The sequence below is a fragment of the Zea mays genome, chromosome 6, assembly GCF_902167145.1.
Source record: "Zea mays cultivar B73 chromosome 6, Zm-B73-REFERENCE-NAM-5.0, whole genome shotgun sequence".
Lineage (NCBI taxonomy): Eukaryota > Viridiplantae > Streptophyta > Magnoliopsida > Poales > Poaceae > Zea > Zea mays.
In genome coordinates, this window is record NC_050101.1 from 19,792,314 (window position 1) to 19,818,146 (window position 25,833).

General features: G+C 45.4%; 2 protein-coding genes across 3 annotated transcripts; one reads left to right on the forward strand and one right to left on the reverse strand.

The window, feature by feature from the left end:
- The first annotated feature begins 11,615 nt into the window (after positions 1-11,615).
- On the forward strand, positions 11,616-13,340 carry LOC118472285 (uncharacterized). Its single transcript, XM_035960266.1, has one exon. The coding sequence runs from the start codon at positions 11,877-11,879 to the stop codon at positions 13,338-13,340; it is 1,464 nt and encodes a 487-aa protein (XP_035816159.1). The 5' UTR covers positions 11,616-11,876.
- Positions 13,341-20,563: 7,223 nt separating this feature from the next.
- LOC100383725 (uncharacterized) lies at positions 20,564-25,592 on the reverse strand. 2 transcript variants are annotated; one of them, XM_008649920.2, is made up of 3 exons: positions 24,270-25,592; positions 21,714-21,776; positions 20,564-20,737 (listed from the first exon to the last, which is right to left on the reverse strand). In XM_008649920.2, the coding sequence occupies exons 1-2, from the start codon at positions 25,039-25,041 to the stop codon at positions 21,754-21,756; spliced, it is 795 nt and encodes a 264-aa protein (XP_008648142.1). In that variant the 5' UTR covers positions 25,042-25,592; the 3' UTR covers positions 20,564-20,737; positions 21,714-21,753. The 2 variants fall into 2 exon arrangements, with proteins under 2 accessions (XP_008648142.1, NP_001169833.1); NM_001176362.1 differs by lacking the exons at positions 20,564-20,737; positions 21,714-21,776 and having other exon boundaries at positions 24,166-25,589.
- Positions 25,593-25,833: the final 241 nt, after the last annotated feature.

The window sequence follows — 25,833 nt, forward strand, 5'->3', positions numbered from 1 at the left end:
GGGGTACTTGTCCCAAAGTTCTGACTCCTTCTCCCATGTTGCTTCCTCGACGGGGTGGTTGCTCCATAGCACCCTGCAGACGGGGATCCTAGTCCCGCGGGTCCCTTTCTCTAACCAATCCAGGATTTGCAAGGGGTATTCGATATACTCTAGCGTATCCTGTAAATCGATAACCTCGGGGGCAATTTGTTTCTCTGGTAGCCTTAGGCATTAGCGGAGCTGGGACACATGGAACACTGGGTGCACTCTGGCTAAGTGTTCCAGTAGTTCAAGCCTGTATGCTAGGCCTCCGATTCTCTTCTCGATGCGAAAGGGTCCCACATACCGGGGAGCTAGCTTACCACAAACGTGGAACCTCTTGGTGCCTCGAAGGGGCGATACCTTGAGGTACACATACTCTCCTTCCTCGAAGGATAACTCCCTCCGACGTTTGTCGACATAACTCTTTTGACGGCTTTGTGCAATTCTCAAATTCTCCCTATCCTTGGCCACATTCTCCGCGGCATCCTCGAAACCTGCCGGGCCCAAGAATTGGGGTCTCCCACCTCTTCCCACATTAGTGGGGTTCGGCACTTGCGGCCATACAGGGCCTGAAAGGGTGAGGCCTTGATGCTTTCCTGGTAGCTATTATTGTTGGAAAACTGGGCGTATGGGAGGCTGTCCTCCCAATTTGGTCCGTAAGTCAAGACACAAGCCCTTAGCATATCTTCCAGGACCTTGCTCACTCTCTCGGTCTGCCCATCTGTTTGTGGGTGAAAGCCTGAACTGTAATCTAGGGTTGTCCCCATGGCTTCATGTAGACTCTTCCAGAATTTAGCTGTAAACTGCGGCCCTTTGTCCGAGAGTATGCTAAGAGGGGCCCATGCAGTTGGAGCACATGGTGCACATAGAACATGGCAAGCTGGTAAGTCGTGTAAGTCGTCTTGACGGGTATGAAGTGGGCGGTTTTGGTGAGACGATCGACTATGACCCATATGGAATCATCCCTCTTGGGCGTCCTAGGTAGCCCCACAATGAAGTCCATACCTATCTTTTCCCACTTGCACATAGGGATCTCGAGGCGGTTCAGTAGTCCTGCCGGCCTCTAGTGCTCGGCCTTTATCCTGCGGCAAACATCACATCGCGCCACAAACTCTGCGACATCCCTCTTCATCTTCTTCCACCAGAAGATGCCCTTTAGGTCCTTATACATCTTGGTGCTACCCGGATGGATGGAATACCGGGTACAGTGGGCCTCCGTAAGGATGGCTTCCCTGATTCCTTCATTCTCAGGTACGCATAAGCGTTCCTCTAGCTAGAGGATTCCTTCCTCATCCTGGCGAAAGTCTGGGTGCAAGCCTTTCTCCACCTCGTTTGCCAAGGTTCTCAGTTCTGGGCACTCCCCTTGTGCCTTCTTGATCCAATCCTCTAAGTCACATTTGACCCGTAACTCATTCAGCTACTCAGAGCTAAGGATGGAAATCCTCATTCGCTGCATCTCCTCACAAAGTTCGGCAGCTAGCTCTTCCCCCATGAGCAAATTGTAGTAAGCCTTTCGGCTGAGAGCATCAGCCACCACATTGGCCTTGCCGGGGTGGTAATGGATCTCCAGCTCATAATCCTTGATCAATTCCAACCACCTTCGCTGCCTCATATTTAGTTTAGACTGGGTGAAGAAGTACTTTAAGCCCTTGTGATCTGTGTATATGTCACATTTGTTCCCGATGAGATATAATGCCTCCATATTTTGAGGGCGTGCACAATGGCAGCTAGCTCTAGGTCGTGCGTGGGATAATTCTGTTCATGGTTCCGGAGCTACCGGGAGGCATATGCCACGACCTGGTTGTCCTACATTAGCATGCACTCTAATCCCTGTCTAGAGGCATCACATATATCACAATGTTCATCTGAATGTCTGGCAGCGTCAGAACAGGGGTTGTAGTAAGCTTGTCCTTCAGGGTTTGGAAGCTAGCTTCGCACTTGTTCGACCAATCGAAGGAGGTGTTGTTCTTAAGAAGATTTGTCATGGGCTTGGCTATGGCGGAGAATCCTAGGATGAAACGCCTGTAGAATCCTGCCACGACAAGAAAACTACGGATCTCTGTCACATTGCGGGGTGACTTCCATCCGGACACCGCCTCGATCTTTTCTAGGTCCACCATGACCCCTTCTGTTGTTAATAGATGACCAAGGAAAGCGACCTTTTCCATCCAGAAATCGCACTTACTGAACTTTCCATATAATTGGTTTTCCCATAATTTATCCAGTACCACGCGGAGGTGTTGCTCATGCTCCTCCGCGGTCTTCGAGTACACTAGGATATCATCAATGAAAATGACCATGAATTTGTCCAACTCTGCCATGAAGATCTTGTTCATCATGTTCATGAAGTAGGCCGGGGCATTGGTAAGTCCGAAGGATATGACGGTGAATTCGTGGTGCCCATATCTGGTGACAAATGCGGTTTTGGGTATGTCCGCCTCTCGGATCTTCATATGGTGGTAACCGGATCGAAGGTCGATCTTACTGAAGTATTTGGCTCCCTTTAACTAGTCTAGTAGATCGTCTATCCTGGGAAGGGGGTACTTGTTTTTGATGGTAACTGCATTCAGCCCCCTGTAATCCACGCACATTCTCATGGTGCCATCCTTCTTTTTGACGAACAATACAGGCGCTCCCCATGGTGACGAGCTAGGCCTAATGAAGCCCTTTTCCTATAGTTCGTCCAACTGTTTCTTTAACTCGTTCATTTCTGGCTTGGACATACGATAGTGCTGCTTGTTAAGTGGGGCTGTCCCTGGCACCAGATCTATTACGAACTCCACATCCCTATCAGGGGGTAATCCCGGCAAGTCTTCAGGAAAGACGTCCGGGTACTCTCGTATTACTGGGACTTGTTCCAAGGTCTTCTCCCCCAAATTGTGCAACACGTTTCGAGATGGAGAGGGAACCGACTCAAATTCCACCTCCTTGCCACAGGGGTGGACCAGGCGCACTGTGTGGGGGTAGTGTCACACCCGGATTTAAGGGCAAACCCGGGCGCATCTCAAATGTGTGCTAGGATCAAGTCTCACACATATGATGACTAATGGTACAGAAATCAATGTCATATCTTTATTAAATAATCGGAGTTCTGTACAAAATAACTAAATAAGATACACCACATGTTAATGACGATCCTCCGCACCAACATAGTTGACTGGGAGACGACGGCCTAGATCTCTCCGAACTCATCTTCATGATTCTCCTCCGGTGGTACCTGTTCTTAACCTGGGAGTGATTATAGCAAGGGTGAGCTCCCATACGGTCATCGCTCAGTAAGTGTGGGGAATAATGTGTATGAGCTCACTTACGGTGGGGGCTTGTAAGTGCAATCAACCCCAAGTGAGGGTTTTGGTGATTTAATGACAAAACAAATAAGGGTACTAACAGTTTTTGTTCTCAGTGTTTGATTAAAAGGAAACAGGAACTTAAGGAAGCACCAAGGACTTCATGCAACGGACGTATAAAATTTGTGTAAAATCTTGTGTTGCATGATGTAATTCTTCCTTGTTCTTTTTCGCACAGGTACAGGTGTTTGCTATAGCTCAAGTCCCCAAATTCAAAAGCTATTTTTGAAAACCAAAAATCACTTTAACATTATTTGGTTGACCATGGTTAGGGTTGAGAAACCTAGAGTGTTCTTGCTGAAAAGCAGCTGAACTTCTTCAACTGCAGCTGAGCTTTCCAGCTGAACTTAACTTCAGCTGTGATGAGCTTCTTCAGCTGCAGCTGAGCTTTTCAGCTGAGCTGGACTTCAGCTGAGTTGAACTTTTTCAACTCCAGCTGAACTTCAACTTCAGCTGTGGACCTCTTTGACCATACCCAGCTGAACTTGCCCCCGGGCAGCTGAGCTGGGGTTTTCTCTCCAAAACTCTCTGGTCTAGACCAGCTGAACTTGTCCTTGGGGGCAGCTCAACTGGTCTCAGGGGGCGGTTCAACTGCCCTGGGGGGGGCGGTTCAACCGGTCCTGGTCTGTCTCAGGTCAGTCTGCCAGTCAGTCTGGCAGTCAGACTGGCAGACAGTCTGTTGAGCTGTCAGGGGGCGGTTCAACCGCCCCTGGGGGCGGTTCAACCGGTTTTCAACGGGTTTTTTAGTCAAACGGCTAGTTTTTGAGCCGTGACTATAAATAGACCCCTCCCTCTCTCTCTTCTTCAAGACGGCTGAACACTCACTCATTTATTGCTCACCTAACTTGAGACAAAGCACTCATCTCTCCATCTCTCTCACACTTAAATCTTCCTCAAGATTCAACCTTGTTGGAGGAGCTCTTGGGTGTGAGGTTTGTGCTTGTGCTCACGATTTGGTTTTCCTCTCCCATCTCTCTTTCAAAGACTTGAGCTTGTGCAAACCCCTCTTGTGCGTTCTTGGTGTTCTTGAAACCCTAGGTTTCAAGATCTTTGAGGTTGCTTGGGAGTCTCCAAATTTGTGGACGACCCTAAGAAGTTTGTATTACCCGCTCTTTGAGCTAAGATAAGAAGAGATTGCCTTGACCTTTGTGGTCGGCTTTTGGAGGATTAGGGTTGAAAAAGACCCGGCCCTTTGTGGGCTCCTCAACGGGGAGTAGGACACCTTTGTGGTGTGGCCGAACCTCGGATTAAATCTTGTGTCTTGTGTTCTTGCTTGTTTCAACTTGAGATATTCTTTTACTTGCAAGATTGACATAAAGATTTCTCTGTAGAGTTTATCTAGAAGTAAAAATAGCCTTTACATATACATCTTTTCATCCTCACTTAGCTATATCTTACTTCTTTCAAGAACTTGTGAAGTACTTTTCGAGTAGATTTTAGTCTAAAGTTTTTAAACAGTTGGATTGGTTCAGAGTGGTTCAACTTGCGCACGTAGCTGTTGAACCGGCCTGCACCAGTCGAACTGTGTATCTAACAATCTTTCGAAGTTTGTTGTGAAAATTTTCAGATTAGCCTATTCACCCCCCCTCTAGGCTACTTTCAATTGGTATCAGAGCTTCGTACCTCGTTTTACGCTTAACCGCGTGAGGAAACGATCATGTCTACTCAACGGGACCATGTGGATCCTCTTCTCGAGGAAATCCCCATCACATCTTCCGGTGAGGAAGTGGACCCCAAGGTCCTCGACCTCGCCATGAAGATTGCCGAGAGAATGTTCCTCAAAATGAAAGAGGAAGATGCTAAGAAAAAGGCCGAAGAAGAAGAATCAAGAAGAAAGGCCGAAGAAGATAAAGGTAAGGGAACATTTGATTATAATGACGATCTAGTGGATCTTTTGGTGTCTAAGGTATTGAGCAAGGTAAGTCTCAACACCGAAGGATCATCTACCAAAAGCAAAGGTAATGACTTTAGCAAAGTTCAATTCGATTACTCTAGAAATTATATTCCCAACTTCTCTTCCGCCCCACTTGGAAAGTTACCAACTCTTAGTGAGTTGAACTATGATGAGTGGGCCGACAAGATGAAGTCGCATTTAATCGGTGTGCATCCTAGTCTTTGGGAGATTGTTAATGTAGGTATGTATAAGCCCGCCCAAGGAGAGGAGATGACTCCGGAAATGATGCAAGAGGTTCATCGAAATGCTCAAGCAGTAAGCATAATTAAAGGAAGTCTTTGTCCGGAAGAATACCGGAAAGTTCAAGGAAGAGAAGATGCCCGTGACATTTGGAATATTCTTAAAATGTCACATGAAGGAGATCCCAAAGCTAAAAGACATAGAGTTGAGGCTTTGGAAAGTGAGCTTGCAAGATATGATTGGACAAAGGGTGAGTCGCTTCAATCACTCTTTGATCGCTTGATGGTAATGGTCAACAAAATAAGGGTTCTTGGGAGTGAAGATTGGAGTGACTCCAAGGTCACAAGATTGTTCATGAGAGCTTATAAAGAAAAGGATAAGAGTCTTGCAAGGATGATTAGGGATCGTGATGACTATGAGGATATGACACCTCATCAATTATTTGCAAAGATTCAACAACACGAGTCCGAAGAAGCCCCTATCAAGTCAAGGGACTCTCATGCATTGATCACTAATGAACAAGACAATCCCAAGAAGAACAAAGACCACAAAGCAAAGAAAGTGGTCGAGACTTCAAGTGATGAAGATAGCTCAAGTGATGAAGACACTGCTATGTTCATCAAAACATTCAAGAAATTTGTAAGGAAAAATGACAAGTTCCAAAGGAAAGGAAAGAAGAGGGCATGCTATGAATGTGGCCAAACCGGTCATTTCATAGCGGATTGTCCTAACAAGAAGGAACAAGAAGCTAAGAAGGAATACAAGAAGGACAAGTTCAAAAAGGGGGGCAAGACCAAGGGATACTTCAAGAAGAAGAAATATGGTCAAGCCCATATTGGTGAAGAATGGAACTCCGATGAAGAGAGTTCTAGCTCCGAGGAAGAGGAAGTGGTGGCAAACGTGGCCATCCAATCTACATCAAGCTCGCAACTCTTCACCAACCTACAAGACGAATTCTACACTCAAACTTGCCTCATGGCAAAAGGAGATAAGGTAACCTTATTTAGTAATGATTTTTCAAATGATGATGATGATGAACAAATTGCCATGAAAAATAAAATGATTAAAGAATTTGGCTTGAATGGATACAATGTTATCACCAAATTAATGGAGAAGCTAGATAAAAGAAAAGCAACTCTTGATGCTCAAGAAGACTTGCTTATCCTTGAAAAGGAAAGAAACCTAGAGCTTCAAGAATTGCTTCACAATAAAGATGAAATGCTAGATGTCTTGACTAAGGAAGTATCTTTAGTTAAGATAACTATAGAGAATAAAGATAAAGAAGTAATTAACATGAAAACCTCTATAGCTAATCTTGCAAATGAAAAGAATGCACTTGAAGCAAGCATGTTAAGCTTGAATGATCAAAATCAAGAACTTCAAGTGCAACTTGAAAATTGCAAGAACATCAATGCATCATCTTTAGTGCTTGAATCTAAGTCTAGCTTAAATGATAATTCTTGCAAACACTGCGCCAAATATCATGCTTCTTGTTGTCTAACTAACCATGCAAGGAAGAATAGTCCACAGGTGAAGGTCAAAGAAATTTTGAAAAGATGCTCTAGCAATGATGGGTTAAAGAAAGTTGAACCCAAGTACAAGTCCCTTAAGACCAACAATGGAAGAAGGGGGCTTGGGTTCAACTCATCCAAGGAAAACCCTAGCACAGTGCATAAGGGGTGGAGATTCCCCAAGTTCATAGAGGGAACCACCCTATATGATGCCTTGGGGAGGATTCACTCCTCAAATGACAAGTCACCTCAGGTAAAGGTTAACTTGAGTTCCACAAAGAGTAAGATGAAGGAAGTAGGATCCTCAAGTGGACAAAAATCTAATGCTCCCATTTCCCGCTCATATCTTTGTGATTATATGTTGACTTGGGAGTTAGGAAAATTGGTTGTGAAATATGTGGGTGCCTACACTAAACGAAAAGTCATGAAAAGAAGTGTGTGGGTACCCAAGGCTATAACTAACACTGTAGGACCCAATTCAATTTGGGTACCTAAAAGCATAGCCTAAACTTGTTTTGCAGGTCTACTCCTCTGGTGGGTCAAGTTGGGTGCTTGACAGTGGATGTACAAATCACATGACCGGGGAGAAAGACATGTTTCATTCATTGCAACTAACTCAAGAAGCACAAGAAATTGTGTTTGGAGATAGTGGCAAAAGTAAGGTGATTGGTATTGGTAAAATTCCTATCTCAGACCAACAATCACTTTCAAATGTCTTATTAGTAGATTCTTTAAGCTATAACTTGTTGTCCGTTTCACAACTTTGTGGAATGGGTTATAATTGCCTATTTTCGGATGTGGATGTGAAGATCCTTAGAAGGGAGGACTCCTCACTTGCCTTTACCGGTCGCTTGAAGGGCAAGCTTTATCTTGTTGATTTCACAACAAGTAAAGTGACGCCTGAGACTTGTTTAGTGGCAAAGTCCGACAAGGGTTGGCTTTGGCATCGCCGGCTAGCCCATGTCGGTATGAGGAATTTGGCCAAACTTCAAAAGGATAATCACATCATTGGACTAACAAATGTTGTATTTGAGAAAGATAGGGTTTGTGGCGCATACCAAGCAGGAAAACAACATGGAGTCCCACATCAATCAAAGAATGTGGTCACAACAAAGAGGCCATTGGAGCTTCTTCACATGGACCTCTTCGGACCTGTGGCCTACATTAGCATTGGTGGTAGTAAGTATGGTTTAGTTATTGTTGATGATTTTTCTCGATTTACCTGGGTTTTCTTTTTAAGTGATAAAGGTGAAACTCAAGAAATTCTAAAGAAATTCATGAGGCGAGCTCAAAATGAATTTGAGCTCAAAATCAAGAAAGTGAGAAGTGATAATGGGACGGAATTCAAGAACACAGGTGTCGAAGAATTCTTAGGAGAAGAGGGAATCAAGCATGAGTTCTCGGTGCCTTACACTCCACAACAAAATGGTGTTGTGGAAAGAAAGAACCGAACTCTAATTGAAGCTGCAAGAACCATGTTGGATGAGTACAAGACACCTGACAACTTTTGGGCAGAGGCGGTCAACACCGCCTGTCATGCAATCAACCGTCTCTATCTTCATAAGATCTACAAAAAGACTGCTTATGAGCTTCTCACTGGTAACAAACCAAAAGTTGATTATTTTAGAGTATTTGGTTGTAAGTGTTTTATTCTTAACAAGAAAGTCAAGAGCTCAAAGTTTGCTCCTAGAGTGGACGAGGGTTTCTTGCTTGGGTATGCATCAAATGCGCATGGGTATCGTGTTTTCAACAATACCACCGGTCTTGTTGAAATAGCGATAGACGTGACATTTGATGAGTCTAATGGCTCGCAAGGGCATATTTCTAATGACACTGCAGGAAATGAAGAACCACCTTGTGAGGCCATAAAGAAACTTGCAATAGGTGAGGTGAGACCTCAAGAAAAAGATGATGAAGAAGGAACCTTATGGATGACCAATGAGATAGTTGATGTGGGTGCAAGGGTGGTGAGTGACAAAGTCTCCACTCAAGCAAACCCATCAACCTCAAGTCATCCAAGCCACGAAGAAAATCATCAAAGGATGCCAACGGTGGTAGAAGATGAACACGAAAGCATTGATGGTGAAGTGCCTCTTGATCAAGTGAATGATGAGGAGGAGCAAATTCAAAGACAACCATCAGTGCCTCATCCAAGAGTCCATCATACAATTCAAAGGGATCATCCGGTGGACAATATCCTGGGTAGCATCAGGAGAGGGGTAACAACTCGATCTCGTTTAGCTAATTTTTGTGAATTTTACTCGTTTGTTTCCTCTCTTGAGCCACTTAAGGTTGAAGAAGCATTGGGTGATCCGGATTGGATAATTGCCATGCAAGAGGAGTTGAACAACTTCACTAGGAATGAAGTCTGGTCCTTAGTCCCAAGACCCAAACAAAATGTGATTGGGACTAAATGGGTCTTTAGGAACAAGCAAGATGAACATGGCGTGGTTACAAGAAACAAGGCACGGTTGGTTGCCCAAGGCTATACTCAAGTGGAAGGACTCGATTTTGGCGAAACATATGCGCCGGTAGCAAGGTTAGAATCAATTAGAATATTAATTGCATATGCTACTAACCATGATTTCAAGTTATATCAAATGGATGTCAAGAGCGCATTTCTAAATGGACCACTGCAAGAGAGAGTATATGTGGAGCAACCACCGGGTTTTGAAGATCCAAAGAAGCCAAATCATGTTTATCTTCTTCACAAGGCACTCTACGGGCTTAAACAAGCCCCTAGAGCTTGGTATGACTGTCTTAAAGAATTTTTAATTAAGAATGGGTTTACAATAGGAAAAGCTGACTCTACCTTATTTACTAGAAAGGTTGACAATGAATTATTTGTGTGCCAAGTATATGTTGATGACATTATATTTGGTAGTACTAATGAAAAATTTTGTGAAGAGTTTAGCAAAGTAATGACGAACAGGTTTGAGATGTCTATGATGGGCGAGCTTAAATACTTCCTGGGATTTCAAGTCAAACAGCTCAAGGAAGGTACTTTTCTATGCCAAACCAAATATACACAAGATATGCTCAAGAAATTTGGCATGGAAAAGGCGAAACACGCCAAGACTCCAATGTCATCAAATGGACATCTCGACCTAAATGAGGAAGGTAAACCCGTAGATCAAACATTATATAGATCAATGATAGGATCACTGCTTTATTTATGTGCATCTAGACCTGATATTATGTTGAGTGTTTGCATGTGTGCACGTTTTCAAGCAAATCCTAAAGATTGCCATCTTGTGGCAGTTAAGAGAATTCTAAGATACTTAGTTCACACCCAAAACCTAGGATTATGGTATCCCAAAGGCTCCTTTTTCGATTTACTTGGCTATTCTGACTCAGATTATGCCGGTTGCAAAGTAGATCGAAAAAGTACTACTGGGACTTGCCAATTCCTTGGGCGGTCCTTAGTATCATGGAGTTCCAAGAAACAAAATTGTGTTGCACTTTCCACTGCAGAAGCTGAGTACATAGCAGCTGGGGCATGTTGTGCACAGCTGTTATGGATGAAGCAAACCCTTCGAGACTTTGGTTGTGAGTTTAACAAAATCCCACTTTTGTGTGACAACGAGAGTGCCATAAAACTTGCAAACAATCCTGTGCAACACTCTAGAACTAAACACATTGACATCAGACACCATTTCTTGAGAGACCACGAAGCCAAAGGAGATATCGAATTGTTTCATGTGAGCACCGAAAATCAACTAGCCGATATCTTCACAAAACCCCTCGATGAGACTAGGTTTTGCTTTCTTAGAAGTGAATTAAATATCTTAGATTCTCGTAACTTAACTTGAAAACGGTCACAAAAATTGTTTGATTCACTGTTTTTGATTGATGGTTTTAAAAGCTATGTGATGATCTTTCAAAAAACTTTGTGAAAATATTGAAATTTGAATGCACTTTTGTGCTAAGATTTCTTTTGGGTTCAACTGGCTTGACCAGCTGAACTTTCTAGTTCAGCTGGAGGAGGCCAGCTGAACTTAGCAGCTGAACTTCAGCTCAGCTGTTTTTAACCTGTGTTCACCAGGACCATCCTGGTTAAAAGCGGTTGAACCGCCCTGGTGGACCGGTTGAACCGCCTGTTCTGACCGCGCAGGCCTGCTCTGCTGCAGCAGTGTCTGACGCGCAGTTTTTTTTGGTCGCTTTCTGCAGGGCGCACTACTTTTCTGTGACTGGTCATTTCGCGAAATTTTTTTTTGTTTGTTTGTGTGTCAGGCGCGCAGTTTTTTCCTGTGCTGCTGCATCACGAAGACTACTTTTTTGCATGCAGTCACGCAGCGTCCTGTCTTTTCCCCTGTGCGGTCACTTCTTCCCTGGCGCGCAGGATTCCTTTTTCTTTTGCATGCAGACTTCTTTTGCATGTGGCGCGCGCAGGATTCCTTTTTATTTTGCATGCTTCTGTCCGGTCACGTCGCGCGCGCAGTAATTTTTTTTTGGACCTTAGCCCCTGTCCGGTCGTCCTGTCTCTTTTTGCATGAGGACTGGCCTTGCGCGCCCGACGCCATGTACTTGCAGACTGCAGCGTCCTGTCTTTTCCCCCGCGCAGTTTTTTTTTCTTTTGCATGCAGTCTGCTGCGTCAGGTCACTTCCCCCTGCGCTGCGCGCAAATTAGAATTTTTTCCTCTGTTGTTTCTGGTTCTCTGACCACACTGGTCAGTACCAGCTGAGCTGGCCCATGGGGGCGGTTGAACTGGTTCTGAGGACTAGCTCAACTGCCTATATATACTTCACTCTTCCTCATCTCTTTTCCCACTTCATTCACTCTCGCCTTGGTCGCTTCACAACCTTTAGAGCCTTTCCTTCACACACTTCAACCGCTTCACAGTTTCACCACCGTTTTCAATCATGGTGCGTCGCCGCAACCCCTCTGTGGTTGAGTTTAGCAGCGACTCCGACGAGATTCAGGAGGAATCTCCCATCCCCTCTCCTCCGCCTCGTCGCTCCCTCTCTAAGAGAGGACGTGGCTCTGGTCGGATGCCTGGCGAGGGCTCTTCCTTGCCCTCGCAGCCGACTCGCGGGAGACGCCAAAAGGTTGGCGCCTCTCGTCCTCGTCGTAGCACGTCTTCCTCAGGGTATGCTCCCTGCCAAGAGGAGGATGGGGCTTTCGACGACTTCGTCGACCTTCCGGCGCCTGATGCTCTCTACGTCACCGGACTGCACATGCATCCGGCGAACGTCAGCCGCGGTCCGCATGAATCTCCCATCGACTTCACTCAGAAGGGAATAGAAACCCTTCAGCGTCTGAGGTTTTCCAACCCTACTCTCACTCCTCGTCATCCTGGTGTCCAGGACCCTCGGTTCTGGAATCTTTTCCAGGCTGACTTCTACAATTCTGTCATTCTTACCAAGAAACACCCAGTCGTACGACATAGATTTATTGACTGGGAGGGTTGTGAGAATATGGGAGATGTTGACATGTCGTCAGCTCTCGTTCACTTAGAGAGAAAGGGATTACGTAACATTATGACCATGGAATACCCCTGGAACGATGAGGTGGTAGCTCAGTTCTATGCCACCCTCTGGATAAAGAAAGTAGATGAGGAAGCCGATGGGTATGATTACCCAGTTATGTATTTCTTCATCCAGGGTAACTGGCACAAAGTCAGTTATCGTCGTTTTGCCCATATTCTGGGCTTCTCTGATGCAGACATTCAGGGCAGCAACATGCGAGTGCATGGCATTCGGCTGCCCATGCGGGAAGAGACGGAATTCATTCATGTCTCTACTGAGCGGGAGTTCTGGACAACCGCTAACATGCATAGGTACTACAGGTACCTTAATTCCTTGTCCCGGATGACCGTTCTCCCAAAGGGCGGTAATCAAATGAACGTCCTTGGGGAGAGTCGAGTCCTCCTCCTCCTCCTAGCTCCAAACAGTCTCGCCCGCATCAATGTGTTTGACATGATCTGGGAGGAGATCGTTCGTGCCTCCTGGTCTCCTCACAGAGGGTGTCTTCATGCACCCTTTATCATGAAGATGATCGAAGTGGTCACCCAGACCCACTTCGAAAAACCCGTCAAACACTCCCGCTATGTACCCTACTGGGTTGATTCCTCCAACCCAGCTGCTCGTACGAAGCGGGTTCCCTCACGGTCTGGAGGCCCTGCCTCCTCCTCTGAGCCACCTCGCCAGCCTCCCCACCATCCTTCCTCCTCCCCCCCCCGCTGCTGCCTCGCGTCCCTCTCCTGGCCGCGGCTCTCCCATGCCACGTGCTCGTGGTCGTGGTCGTGGTCGTGGCCGTGGGATGGGTGCTCGCTTTGTCCATGGGTTTGTGGCATTTTTCTCCATGTGCCGCAACGTTGCTGCTGACGTCCATGAGGTGGCACGGCGTCAGCGGGAGACTGACGACAATCTTCGTCGTCAGGCTTCCTCCATGGGCATGCCTTTTGCCCCTCGTTCGCCTGATGTGCCTCTCCATCCTCCTCCCCCGGAGATCAATGAGTGGCACCAGCAGGCCTACGGGGTGCCTTTTATGTCTGCAGACGATGAAGATGAAGAAGACTATGTTGATGATCGCGAGGAGTTTGCCCCGCCTCCCTACCATGGGGATCCGGGTCAATCCTCCTACCACCCTCCGCCTCCTTACCCGGGTCCGGGACCCATTCCTGGTGACCCTCGGCCATCCGGCTCTGGTTACCACAACCACCCTCCACCTCCTCCTGATCATCGTACATCTTCGGCATCTGCTTTCTCTGCGGCTGATGAGCCACCTCGGGACTCCACTTTTGAGGAGGATGCGATGAGGGCTTTTTTCCCTGACTACACTTCATATCCTCCATCGTATCCTCCGTCATATCCTCCTCCTGGAGGATACTGATTCTTGTATCCTTGTCTCTCTCTCCGTTTTTGGTACTTGTTGCCAAAAAGGGGGAGAAAATCCAATCTCTAGTTTGTGGTTCTTTCTATTTTGTGGTTCTTTCGGTTTTCTTTTGGATTATTTTCGTTTTCGGCCACTGTTGTGGTTTGTACTTTACCATTGTATGAAATAAAACTGTTGGATTGTTATTCAAAGGAATATGATGGTCTTCTGGCCATCATCTTTTGTTCTATCAGTTTGTAATGACTACTCTGCTATGAAGTAAAAATAATGTGTTTTTAGAGATAGTCATGTGCATCACAACTCCTGTTATGACACTTTTGCACCCCTCGGATGATTGTATTTAGCATGGTTTTTGTCACTACCTCTAAATGTGTTGCTCACATGACATATTATGTCAAAACGTTGGATTCACAATCATGCACACATTTAGGGGGAGCCATCTACATACAATCATTCAAAAGAAACTTTCTATTGCAAATATATATCTTTTTGACCTTAATTGTTTTGGCATCAATCACCAAAAAGGGGGAGATTGTAAGTGCAATCAACCCCAAGTGAGGGTTTTGGTGATTTAATGACAAAACAAATAAGGGTACTAACAGTTTTTGTTCTCAGTGTTTGATTAAAAGGAAACAGGAACTTAAGGAAGCACCAAGGACTTCATGCAACGGACGTATAAAATTTGTGTAAAATCTTGTGTTGCATGATGTAATTCTTCCTTGTTCTTTTTCGCACAGGTACAGGTGTTTGCTATAGCTCAAGTCCCCAAATTCAAAAGCTATTTTTGAAAACCAAAAATCACTTTAACATTATTTGGTTGACCATGGTTAGGGTTGAGAAACCTAGAGTGTTCTTGCTGAAAAGCAGCTGAACTTCTTCAACTGCAGCTGAGCTTTCCAGCTGAACTTAACTTCAGCTGTGATGAGCTTCTTCAGCTGCAGCTGAGCTTTTCAGCTGAGCTGGACTTCAGCTGAGTTGAACTTTTTCAACTCCAGCTGAACTTCAACTTCAGCTGTGGACCTCTTTGACCATACCCAGCTGAACTTGCCCCCGGGCAGCTGAGCTGGGGTTTTCTCTCCAAAACTCTCTGGTCTAGACCAGCTGAACTTGTCCTTGGGGGCAGCTCAACTGGTCTCAGGGGGCGGTTCAACTGCCCTGGGGGGGCGGTTCAACCGGTCCTGGTCTGTCTCAGGTCAGTCTGCCAGTCAGTCTGGCAGTCAGACTGGCAGACAGTCTGTTGAGCTGTCAGGGGGCGGTTCAACCGCCCCTGGGGGCGGTTCAACCGGTTTTCAACGGGTTTTTTAGTCAAACGGCTAGTTTTTGAGCCGTGACTATAAATAGACCCCTCCCTCTCTCTCTTCTTCAAGACGGCTGAACACTCACTCATTTATTGCTCACCTAACTTGAGACAAAGCACTCATCTCTCCATCTCTCTCACACTTAAATCTTCCTCAAGATTCAACCTTGTTGGAGGAGCTCTTGGGTGTGAGGTTTGTGCTTGTGCTCACGATTTGGTTTTCCTCTCCCATCTCTCTTTCAAAGACTTGAGCTTGTGCAAACCCCTCTTGTGCGTTCTTGGTGTTCTTGAAACCCTAGGTTTCAAGATCTTTGAGGTTGCTTGGGAGTCTCCAAATTTGTGGACGACCCTAAGAAGTTTGTATTACCCGCTCTTTGAGCTAAGATAAGAAGAGATTGCCTTGACCTTTGTGGTCGGCTTTTGGAGGATTAGGGTTGAAAAAGACCCGGCCCTTTGTGGGCTCCTCAACGGGGAGTAGGACACCTTTGTGGTGTGGCCGAACCTCGGATTAAATCTTGTGTCTTGTGTTCTTGCTTGTTTCAACTTGAGATATTCTTTTACTTGCAAGATTGACATAAAGATTTCTCTGTAGAGTTTATCTAGAAGTAAAAATAGCCTTTACATATACATCTTTTCATCCTCACTTAGCTATATCTTACTTCTTTCAAGAACTTGTGAAGTACTTTTCGAGTAGATTTTAGTCTAAAGTTTTTAAACAGTTGGATTGGTTCAGAGTGGTTCAACTTGCGCACGTAGCTGTTGAACCGGCCTGCACCAGTCGAACTGTGTATCTAACAATCTTTCGAAGTTTGTTGTGAAAATTTTCAGATTAGCCTATTCACCCCCCCTCTAGGCTACTTTCAGGGCTCATGTGTAGTGTAAGGCTGATCAACAAATAATGGTTAAGGCTAAGCATTGATTTTAATAAGTTAGTCAAAATTTTCTTAGCAATTACTAAGTATAAGTAAATACCAACCCAATTAAATAATAGATCATAAGTAACAATAATAATAATGCTTCCCACAATGCAATGCAATGCATGACAGGTTAAGTTTAGTTCCATAAATTACTCATGTGAGGGTCCGAGCCGCTCATGACCGTGAGCACGGCTGGTATACCAGTTTTACACTCTGCAGAGGTTGCGCATCTTTACCCACAAGTCGTGATACCCATCTGCCACAGGGTCATGAATCCCATACACCTCTACCGAGGGAGGCGAGGCATGGTAGCACTACGAGGCCTTTACAAAGTTCCACTAGTTTGGGAAAACCTGCTACGGTTTCAGGCAAAAGGGAACATAGTGCCTTGTTCCACGGTCTGTAACCCCATCGCAGTAATTACAGCCAGCACTCTGCTCTGCTGCGATTCACTCCCCGCTTGCCCCTTTCGGGTAAGGCAATCCCTCCCTAGCTTTTCTAATTAATTGGCCAAGACCAGAGCCATATAGTCCTTGTGGTTGCACTGTTGTCTCGGGTGGTCGCTCCATGTTCCAATTAACAAAATGATCTTATCATGCATAATAAATAACCAACAATAAATCGTAATGGAACATGGTCGTGAATCATAAGTATCATTAACCCAAAACCTGGTAGAGCACTAGCAAGACTACCCAATAATTCATTTGTATTCAAGGTGTAGGGTAAACAAAACTAGGCAACCTATTAGGTCCCATCAATTTAACCTAACAGTGCATGCATTGGTGAAATCATAAACATTATTGGGTTAAAGAAGGTGATCGAGGACACAACTTGCCTTTTTGGGTGCAACTCCAGGTACTTCTCCAATTTGGTCTTCAGGTCTCTCGTGACCTCGCTTCTACTCGTAGCAATACATACAAATAAACAAAGAATAGATAAAAATAACATTACACCAAAACATGAGAACAAACTGCGTAGGAATATTCTACGCGTCAAGACGAATCCGTAGGTTCGAGAACCACTAAAAACGGAGTTAAAACAAATTAGTTATGGATTTTCTAAGTTTATGGAGTTATTTTCATATTAGAATTCAATTTCCTTATTTAATTTAAAAATCCCAAGGATAGCTGGACTGCGGGTTATGTTTCTATAAAGTCCAGGGGTCTAACTACAAATTTCTGGACTTGTTTGAAAGGATCTTCCTATAGTATAGGACGACGGGTTTATTGCACAAAAACTCAGGGTTTCTTTTGCAAATTCGTTTGGCTGGTATAACGCGGACGCGTCTGGGGCCGTTGGTTCCAGATCCGATGGTCCCGATATAATGGCCGAAGGGGGTACTCGACCTGATCCGTTGGATTCGCGATCAACGACTTATATTAAAGCATGAAACGGTACGCAATACCGGCCCTTGGATCAGAGATCCACGACCGAGTTTTCATACGACGAAACGCTGTGCCCTGATCTACTGGTGACTTCTCGATCTCGGATCTACGGCTTCAGCTTCATCCTCCTCCCCACGCCGTGACCAGGCGGCGGCGCCGTGTCCACCGCGGCGAGGCTCGCCGGCGTAGATCGTACCAGACACTCTGGTGCTCTACCCACCAATCCGAATAGCGCTACGTGAAGCAGACGATACGACGAATCGGATGAGGCATCCTTACCGAGGATTAGAACGTCGGGCGACGCTGTCCACGGTGCTCCGCGACTTCGTGGAGGTGGTAGGCAGCGATCGACAAGCAACCCCCACCCACGAGCCGCAAAACCAAATCCCACCGCTGCAGAACAATGCACTGAATAGGGCGAATGCTATGGGGGCTCCATACCAGTGATGGTCGCCTGTGGCGGGGCTGGCCACGATGAGTAGCGGAAACTGGCGACGTTCAAACGCCGGGGAGAAATCCCGTCGATTCGGCCCTCGTGTTCGGCGATTCCTTCTGCGCGCGCCTCCCTGCTGCTTCAGTGAAGTCCCTCGACCGCGCACAGAGGGTAAGCTGAGGGCGCAACGCAATAGAGCAACGGCAGCAACTTCCTTCCTCTAGGCGACGGCGAGCGCTTTTCCCCCCTTTCCCCCGCACCTCGGCCTCCCTCTGTTTTTCGTGGACGAGCTCTCCACGCGGATGATTTCTTCGGCGACTGGGATGAGGACGAGGCAACCAGGGTGCTAGGATTTATACTCCGGCGCGCAGACACGAGATGCAGAGGAGGTTGTTACGCGGCGCGTGAGGTGGTTACGATAGAGGTGACGGGTCCGACGGGATGGTCCCACCACTCAGCGCCCCATGAATGCGTGCGCGACCAAAGAGGTGAGGGGCAGACAGGTGGGGACCACACGTCATTGACTTTAGAGAAAAGCAAGGAGAGGGGATGGAGTGGGCCGGCGGGGTGCAAATTCCTTCCTGGGTCGCACGATGGTAAGAAAAAGACTTCTGGGCCGGCTACTGCTTTCAGCCCGAGAACAGGTTTTATTTTCTCTTTTCCTTTTTTCTATTTTGTTTTTTTTCAGATTTAAATTTCCAGATTTGGTTTCTTTCAAATTTCAAGTTCAAATCTGGGTTTTCAAAACTCAAATTAAATGCACCACTCAAAAGACACAGCATGAGATGCAAAGGTTTTATTGTATTCATATTAATATTTGTTTAACCACATGCTTCAAAATATAAGCCACATACACATATTTTATTTTCATAAGGTACTCCTTTTGAATGTATACTCTAAATTTTATATTCTTATTTATTTTGGTGAAGTTAGTGTATATATTCTTTACCATGAATTATTTAATTCAAATATATATATATATATATATATATATATATATACATATTGTTGTAAAGGGTGCTTTAGGAGAATAATTAGATAGTTTGAAAGTCTTTCTTCTATTTATTGTTCCAAGTTTCAACTTAAACTTTAATCTCAAGATTTGGATCTAAGTTTTGAACTACCAAACTTTTAATATTGTCTTCTATTTACTTTAGAGAGGCAAACTTTATAAACGAAAGAAATCATTATTAGAAACCATTTGATCTCAAATTTTTTTTGGAAAATTCTCTATATCACCAAAATGTGATTTTTGGGTGTTACAAATTCTTCCCCCCTTAAAAATAATCTCGTCCTCGAGATTATTAAGGAAAGGGATGCAGGAAGTTTGGTTTGTAGTTTAGCTTTTAGTTTGTAACTGGTTCCAATACAAAAAGTTTTCTTATCCTTTATCATTAATTAGTTGGCGATTAGGGAAGCATAAGCATCTTTTATGTCAAGCCATCGCGTAGGCAAGATGAGATTTGGTTAGAGCAAAGATAGGTTGTGGTAAGAGAGATTTGGGCAAGGGAAACTTTCATCCCGGATGGTGGGGCCTGACTCATCTCGCGATCTGGTTTGACTTCTATCCTTTGTTGATGAGGTTGATCTTCTCCTTTACTTCTCCGGTCTTGGTGTCTCCATCTAGGGTTTAGAAGGTTTCAGATAGGTTGTGAAACATGAGATAGGTCAAACAGGGTTTATTTTGCTTTTAGGTTGGGATAGATGGATTAAGCAACCCATTAGGTAGGTCTGGCAGTTGTGCATGGCCGAGTTGGTCTAGGGCACTAATTTAGGATTAAGCGAACTAAGTGAGAAAAGAGTTTCTAGATATAGAGTTTGATCTATTAACTAATCTGGGTTAATTTGCTCTACCCTTTTGATTGGTGCAAGAAATATGAGCCGATTAGACTAGGTCTTATTAGATTAGATTAGGTCTGATTAGTTTTGATTAGATCAAACTAGTATTAGGTAAGATTAGATTTATCCACATTAGTTTAGACTAGATTAGATCAGATTAACCATATTAGATTAGATCATATTAGTTCTCATTAGTTTAGATGGGATCCAAATTAGATGAGATATGACTAGATTAGACTAGTTTAGATTAGATGAATCTATTAGGATAAGATGGACTTGCTAGGATAAGATAGAATCTTCTAAGATGAGATAGATCTATTAAGATAGCTTTATCCTTCAATGGGGGATAATTTATGTTGATTAATTATCTTGTAAACATATTTTTATACCTAATTATATGCAGATGCAATTGCGGACATTATTCCACAACTCATCACACTCAATCAAAGAGCCAAATCAAGCAGGTATCATAAGAACAAACATTCAAGCGCATATATACCTACAAAAATAGGTTTTTTTTCTAGCATTAGGTGTCCTATTCCTAAGGATCACTTTGGATACATGATTCCAAGGTGTGAAATCCATTTTGTCTTTAGAAGAGAAAAGATAAGAATGATCAGAGTAAAGCAGTAATAGATGAGAAAAGATTAAGGGAAGTTTAGAAAGAATCAGAGTAGCAACGATAAGTAGGTAAGGGTTTGAACAGTTCTATCTAGGTTACGTCCTACAGTCAACATGGCTCCGATACCACTTCTGTCACACCCGGATTTAAGGGCAAACCCGGGCGCATCTCAAATGTGTGCTACGATCAAGTCTCACACATATGATGACTAATGGTACAGAAATCAATGTCATATCTTTATTAAATAATCGGAGTTCTGTACAAAATAACTAAATAAGATACACCACATGTTAATGACGATCCTCCGCACCAACATAGTTGACTGGGAGACGACGGCCTAGATCTCTCCGAACTCATCTTCATGATTCTCCTTCGATGGTACCTGTTCTTAACCTGGGAGTGATTATAGCAAGGGTGAGCTCCCATATGGTCATCGCTCAGCAAGTGTGGGGAATAATGTGTATGAGCTCACTTACGGTGGGGGCTCATGTGTAGTGTAAGGCTGATCAACAAATAATGGTTAAGGCTGAGCATTGCTTTTAATAAGTTGGTCAAAATTTTATTAGCAATTACTAAGTATAAGTAAATACCAACCCAATTAAATAATAGATCATAAGTAACAATAATAATAATGCTTCCCACAATGCAATGCAATGCATGACAGGTTAAGTTTAGTTCCATAAATTACTCATGTGAGGGTCCGAGCCGCTCATGACTGTGAGCACGACTGGTATACGAGTTTTACACTCTACAGAGGTTACGCATCTTTACCCACAAGTCATGATACCCATCTGCCACGGGGTCATGAATCCCATACACCTCTACCGAGGAGGCGAGGCAAGGTAGCACTACGAGGCCTTTACAAAGTTCCACTAGTTTGGGAAAACCCGCTACGGTTTCAGGCAAAAGGGAACATAGTGCCTTGTTCCACGGTCTGTAACCCCATCGCAGTAATTACAGCCAGCACTATGCTCTGCAGCAATTCACTCCCCGCTTGCCCCTTTCGGGTAAGGTAATCCCTCTCTAGCTTTCCTAATTAATTGGCCAAGACCAGAGCCATATAGTCCTTGTGGTTGCACTGTTGTCTCGGGTGGTCGCTCCATGTTCCAATTAACAAAATGATCTTATCATGCATAATAAATAACCAACAATAAATCGTAATGGAACATGGTCGTGAATCATAAGTATCATTAACCCAAAACCTGGTAGAGCACTAGCAAGACTACCCAATAATTCATTTGTATTCAAGGTGTAGGGTAAACAAAACTAGGCAACCTATTAGGTCCCATCAATTTAACCTAACAGTGCATGCATTGGTGAGATCATAAACATTATTGGGTTAAAGAAGGTGATCAAGGACACAACTTGCCTTTTTGGGTGCAACTCCAGGTACTTCTCCAATTTGGTCTTCAGGTCTCTCGTGACCTCGCTTCTACTCGTAGCAATACATACAAATAAACAAAGAATAGATAAAAATAACATTATAACAAAACATGAGAACAAACTGTGTAGGAATATTCTACGTGTCAAGACGAATCCGTAGGTTCGAGAACCACTAAAAGCGGAGTTAAAACAAATTAGTTATGGATTTTCTAAGTTTATGGAGTTATTTTTATATTAGAATTCAATTTCCTTATTTAATTTAAAAATCCCAAGGACAGCTGGACTGCGGGTTCGGTTTCTATAAAGTCCAGGGGTCTAACTACAAATTTCTGGACTTGTTTGAAAGGATCTTCCTATAGTATAGGACGGCGGGTTTATTGCACAAAAACTCAGGGTTTCTTTTTGCAAATTCGTTTGGCTGGTATAACGCGGACGCGTCTGGGGCCGTTGGATCCAGATCCGATGGTCCTGATATAATGGCCGAAGGGGTACTCGACCTGATCCGTTGGATTCGCGATCAACGACTTATATTAAAGCATGAAACGGTACGCAATACCGGCCCTTGGATCAGAGATCCACGACCGAGTTTTCATACGACGAAACGCTGTGCCCTGATCTGCTGGTGACCGTTCGATCTCGGATCTACGGCTTCAGCTTCATCCTCCTCCCCACGCCGTGACCAGGCGGCGGCGCCGTGTTCACCGCGGCGAGGCTCGCCGGCGTAGATCGTACCAGACGCTCTGGTGCTCTACCCACCAATCCGAATAGCGCTACGTGAAGCAGACGATACGACGAATCGGATGAGGCATCCTTACCGAGGAGTAGAACGTCGGGCGACGCTATCCACGGTGCTCCGCGACTTCGTGGCGGTGGTAGGCGGCGATCGACAAGCAACCCCCACCCACGAGCCCCAAAACCAAATCCCACCACTGCAGAACAATGCACTGAATAGGGCGAATGCTATGGGGGCTCCATACCAGTGATGGTCGCCTGTGGCGGGGCTGGCCACGATGAGTAGCGGAAACTGGCGACGTTCAAACGCCGGTGAGGCATCCCGTCGATTCGGCCCTCGTGATCGGCGATTCCTTCTGCGCGCGCCTCCCTGCTGCTTCGGTGAAGTCCCTCGACCGCGCACAGAGGGTAAGCTGAGGGAGCAACGCAATAGAGCAACGGATGCAACTTCCTTCCTCTAGGCGACAGCGAGCGCTTTTCCCCCCTTTCCCCCACACCTCGGCCTCCCTCTATTTTTCGTGGACGAGCTCTCCACGCGGATGATTTCTTCGGCGACTGGGATGAGGACGAGGCAACCAGGGTGCTAGGATTTTTACTCCGGAGCGCGGACGCGAGATGCGGAGGAGGTTGTTACGCGGCGCGTGAGGTGGTTACGATAGAGGAGACGGGTCCGACGGGATGGTCCCACCACTCAGCGCCCCGTGAATGCGTGCGTGACCAAAGAGGTGAGGGGCAGACAGGTGGGGACCACACGGCATTGACTTTACATAAAAGCAAAGGAGAGGGGACGAAGTGTGCCGGCGGGGTGCAAATTCCTTCCTGGGCCGCACGATGGTAAGAAAAAGACTTCTGGGCCGGCTACTACTTTCAGCCCGAGAACAGGTTTTATTTTCTCTTTTGCTTTTTTCTATTTTGTTTTTTTCAGATTTAAATTTCCAGATTTGGTTTCTTTCAAATTTCAAGTTCAAATCTTGGTTTTCAAAACTCAAATTAAATGCACCACTCAAAAGACACAGCATGAGATGCAAAGGTTTTATTGTATTCATATTAATATTTGTTTAACCACATGCTTCAAAATATAAGCCACATACACATATTTTATTTTCATAAGGTACTCCTTTTGAATGTATACTCTAAATTTTATACTCTTATTTATTTTTGGTGAAGTTAGTGTATATATTCTTTACCATGAATTATTTAATTCATATATATATATATATATATATATATATATATATATATATATATATATTGTTGTAAAGGGTGCTTTAGGAGAATAATTAGATAGTTTGAAAGTCTTTCTTCTATTTATTGTTCCAAGTTTCAACTTAAACTTTAATCTCAAGATTTGGATCTAAGTTTTGAACTACCAAACTTTTAATATTGTCTTCTATTTACTTTAGAGAGGCAAACTTTATAAACGAAAGAAATCGTTATTAGAAACCATTTGATCTCAATTTTTTTTTGGAAAATTCTCTATATCACCAAAATGTTATTTTTGGGTGTTACAGGTAGCAAGAGATGATCCCGCGATGTCTGGTTAACCAATCCATCCCCAAAATAACATCTATTCCCTTTGACTAAAGTATGGTTAGGTCTGCCTTGAACTCTAGTCCCCCGATTAAGATACTTACTGCCCTGCATATCCATGTGCAGTTCACTTCCCCCATTGGTGAACTAGTGATTATGAGGCGTCTCCGAGGTATGGACTTTAATGGTTATTGCGCAGCAAATTTAGATGACACATATGAACTGGTGGCGCCTGAATCAAACAGTACTGTCGCAAAAGCATTATTAACCAAAAACTCACCGAGCGCGACGTCGGAGGCGTCTGCAGCGTCCTCGGTGGTCAGGTTGTTCAGCCTTCCTCTTGCTGCTGGCGGAGGTACACGCACCTGACTGGCTTGAGGGGTGCCTCCGGTTGCTGGTGACTTAGCCGGAGTCTGGTACTGTCTAGGACGCAGGTACACTGGCTGCCTCCTGCTGGGGCAGTCTGCTGCACGATGGCCTGGGTTTCTGCACGCGAAGCAAGTGAAGATGAACGAGCTTCCTGAGGACGGAGCCGGGGCTGCTGGCCTTGCCACACTAACTGCTTGATGTGAAGCTGCTGGCTTTGGGTAGCTCGGGTTCTGGTAACTGGTGTTCCCATAGCTGGGGCTGGGCACACTAGCGCTGGGGCAGGGTGTGCCTCTGCTGGACTGGTGTAGCCCGGTCTGAGGGCGCTGAGATGGCCCTAGGCGGTTCGGGGGACCAGTGCGCTTCCTCCTAAACCCCACACTGTCCTCATAGTCCAACCTCTCCCTTTCAACAACGATTGCTTTGCTCACCATGTGGCAGAGCGAGGGAAAGTCATGGGTGGCGAGGTGAGTTCTGAGCGCACGATGGAGCCCTTGCTTGAACCAATACTGCTTCTTCTTGTCTGTACTGGTCTCATCTGGAGCATACCTCATCATCTTGGTGAACACACTCGCGTATTCCTGAACGCGCTGAGTCCCCTGCTTGAGCTTGCGAAACTCTTCTGCCTTGTGAACCAGGATCTCCTTAGGGGACACAGAACTCACGGAAGGCAGTGGTGAACTCATCCCATGAGATGCTAGCAGGGTCTGGATGGGTTTCACAGAAGCTGTCCCACCAGGCTCGTGCAGCGCCGGTCATCTGGTGAGTGGCGAGGGCCACACATTCCTCATCGGTGCATGTCAGGAGGTCTAGCTTCTTCTCAATTTCTCTTAGCTAGACTTCTGCTTCCAGTGGGTCTTCAGTGAAGTCAAAGGTGGGAGGCCTCAGCTTGATGAACCCCTCGATCTTGCGAGTGAGGGTTTCTGGGTGTGGATCGCGACGGTAGCCATTGACGCCGTGGTGTGGGGCTTGGTGAGCTATGAGCAGTGTGCGGTGTGCCCATAGCTTCCATGAACTGGTTCTGGTTGGCCATCAGCTGAGCTAGAGTAGGTACTGGTGGTTCAGGCGGTGGATATGGGTTTTGTGGATTTGGATTGGGAGGTGGTGGCGGTAAGTTATGTGGGTTGTGGTTAGGTGGTGGTGGTGGTGGGGGTAGATCGTGGTGATTTGGGCTAGGTGGTGGAGGTGGTAAGTCGTGGTTCATCCATGGCTCAGGGGGTGGGTTGAGGTTGTCTGGTTCAGGTATTGGTGGTTCCTGATTGCCCAGATTCGACGGGTGCTGCTCCATATCTAGCGGTGGCATCTCTTCCAGTGGTTGGTTCCTTCCACCAGTGGCCCGTCCCTGGCCTTGGCCCCTTTCTCCGTGTCTTCCTCTGGCTCCACGCCCTCTTTCTCTAGGGGCTGAGGGGCCATACTGGCTGTTCGGTCAAACAAGTCTGAAAGGCGAACTTAGGGTGCGTTTGGTTGGAGAGTCAACT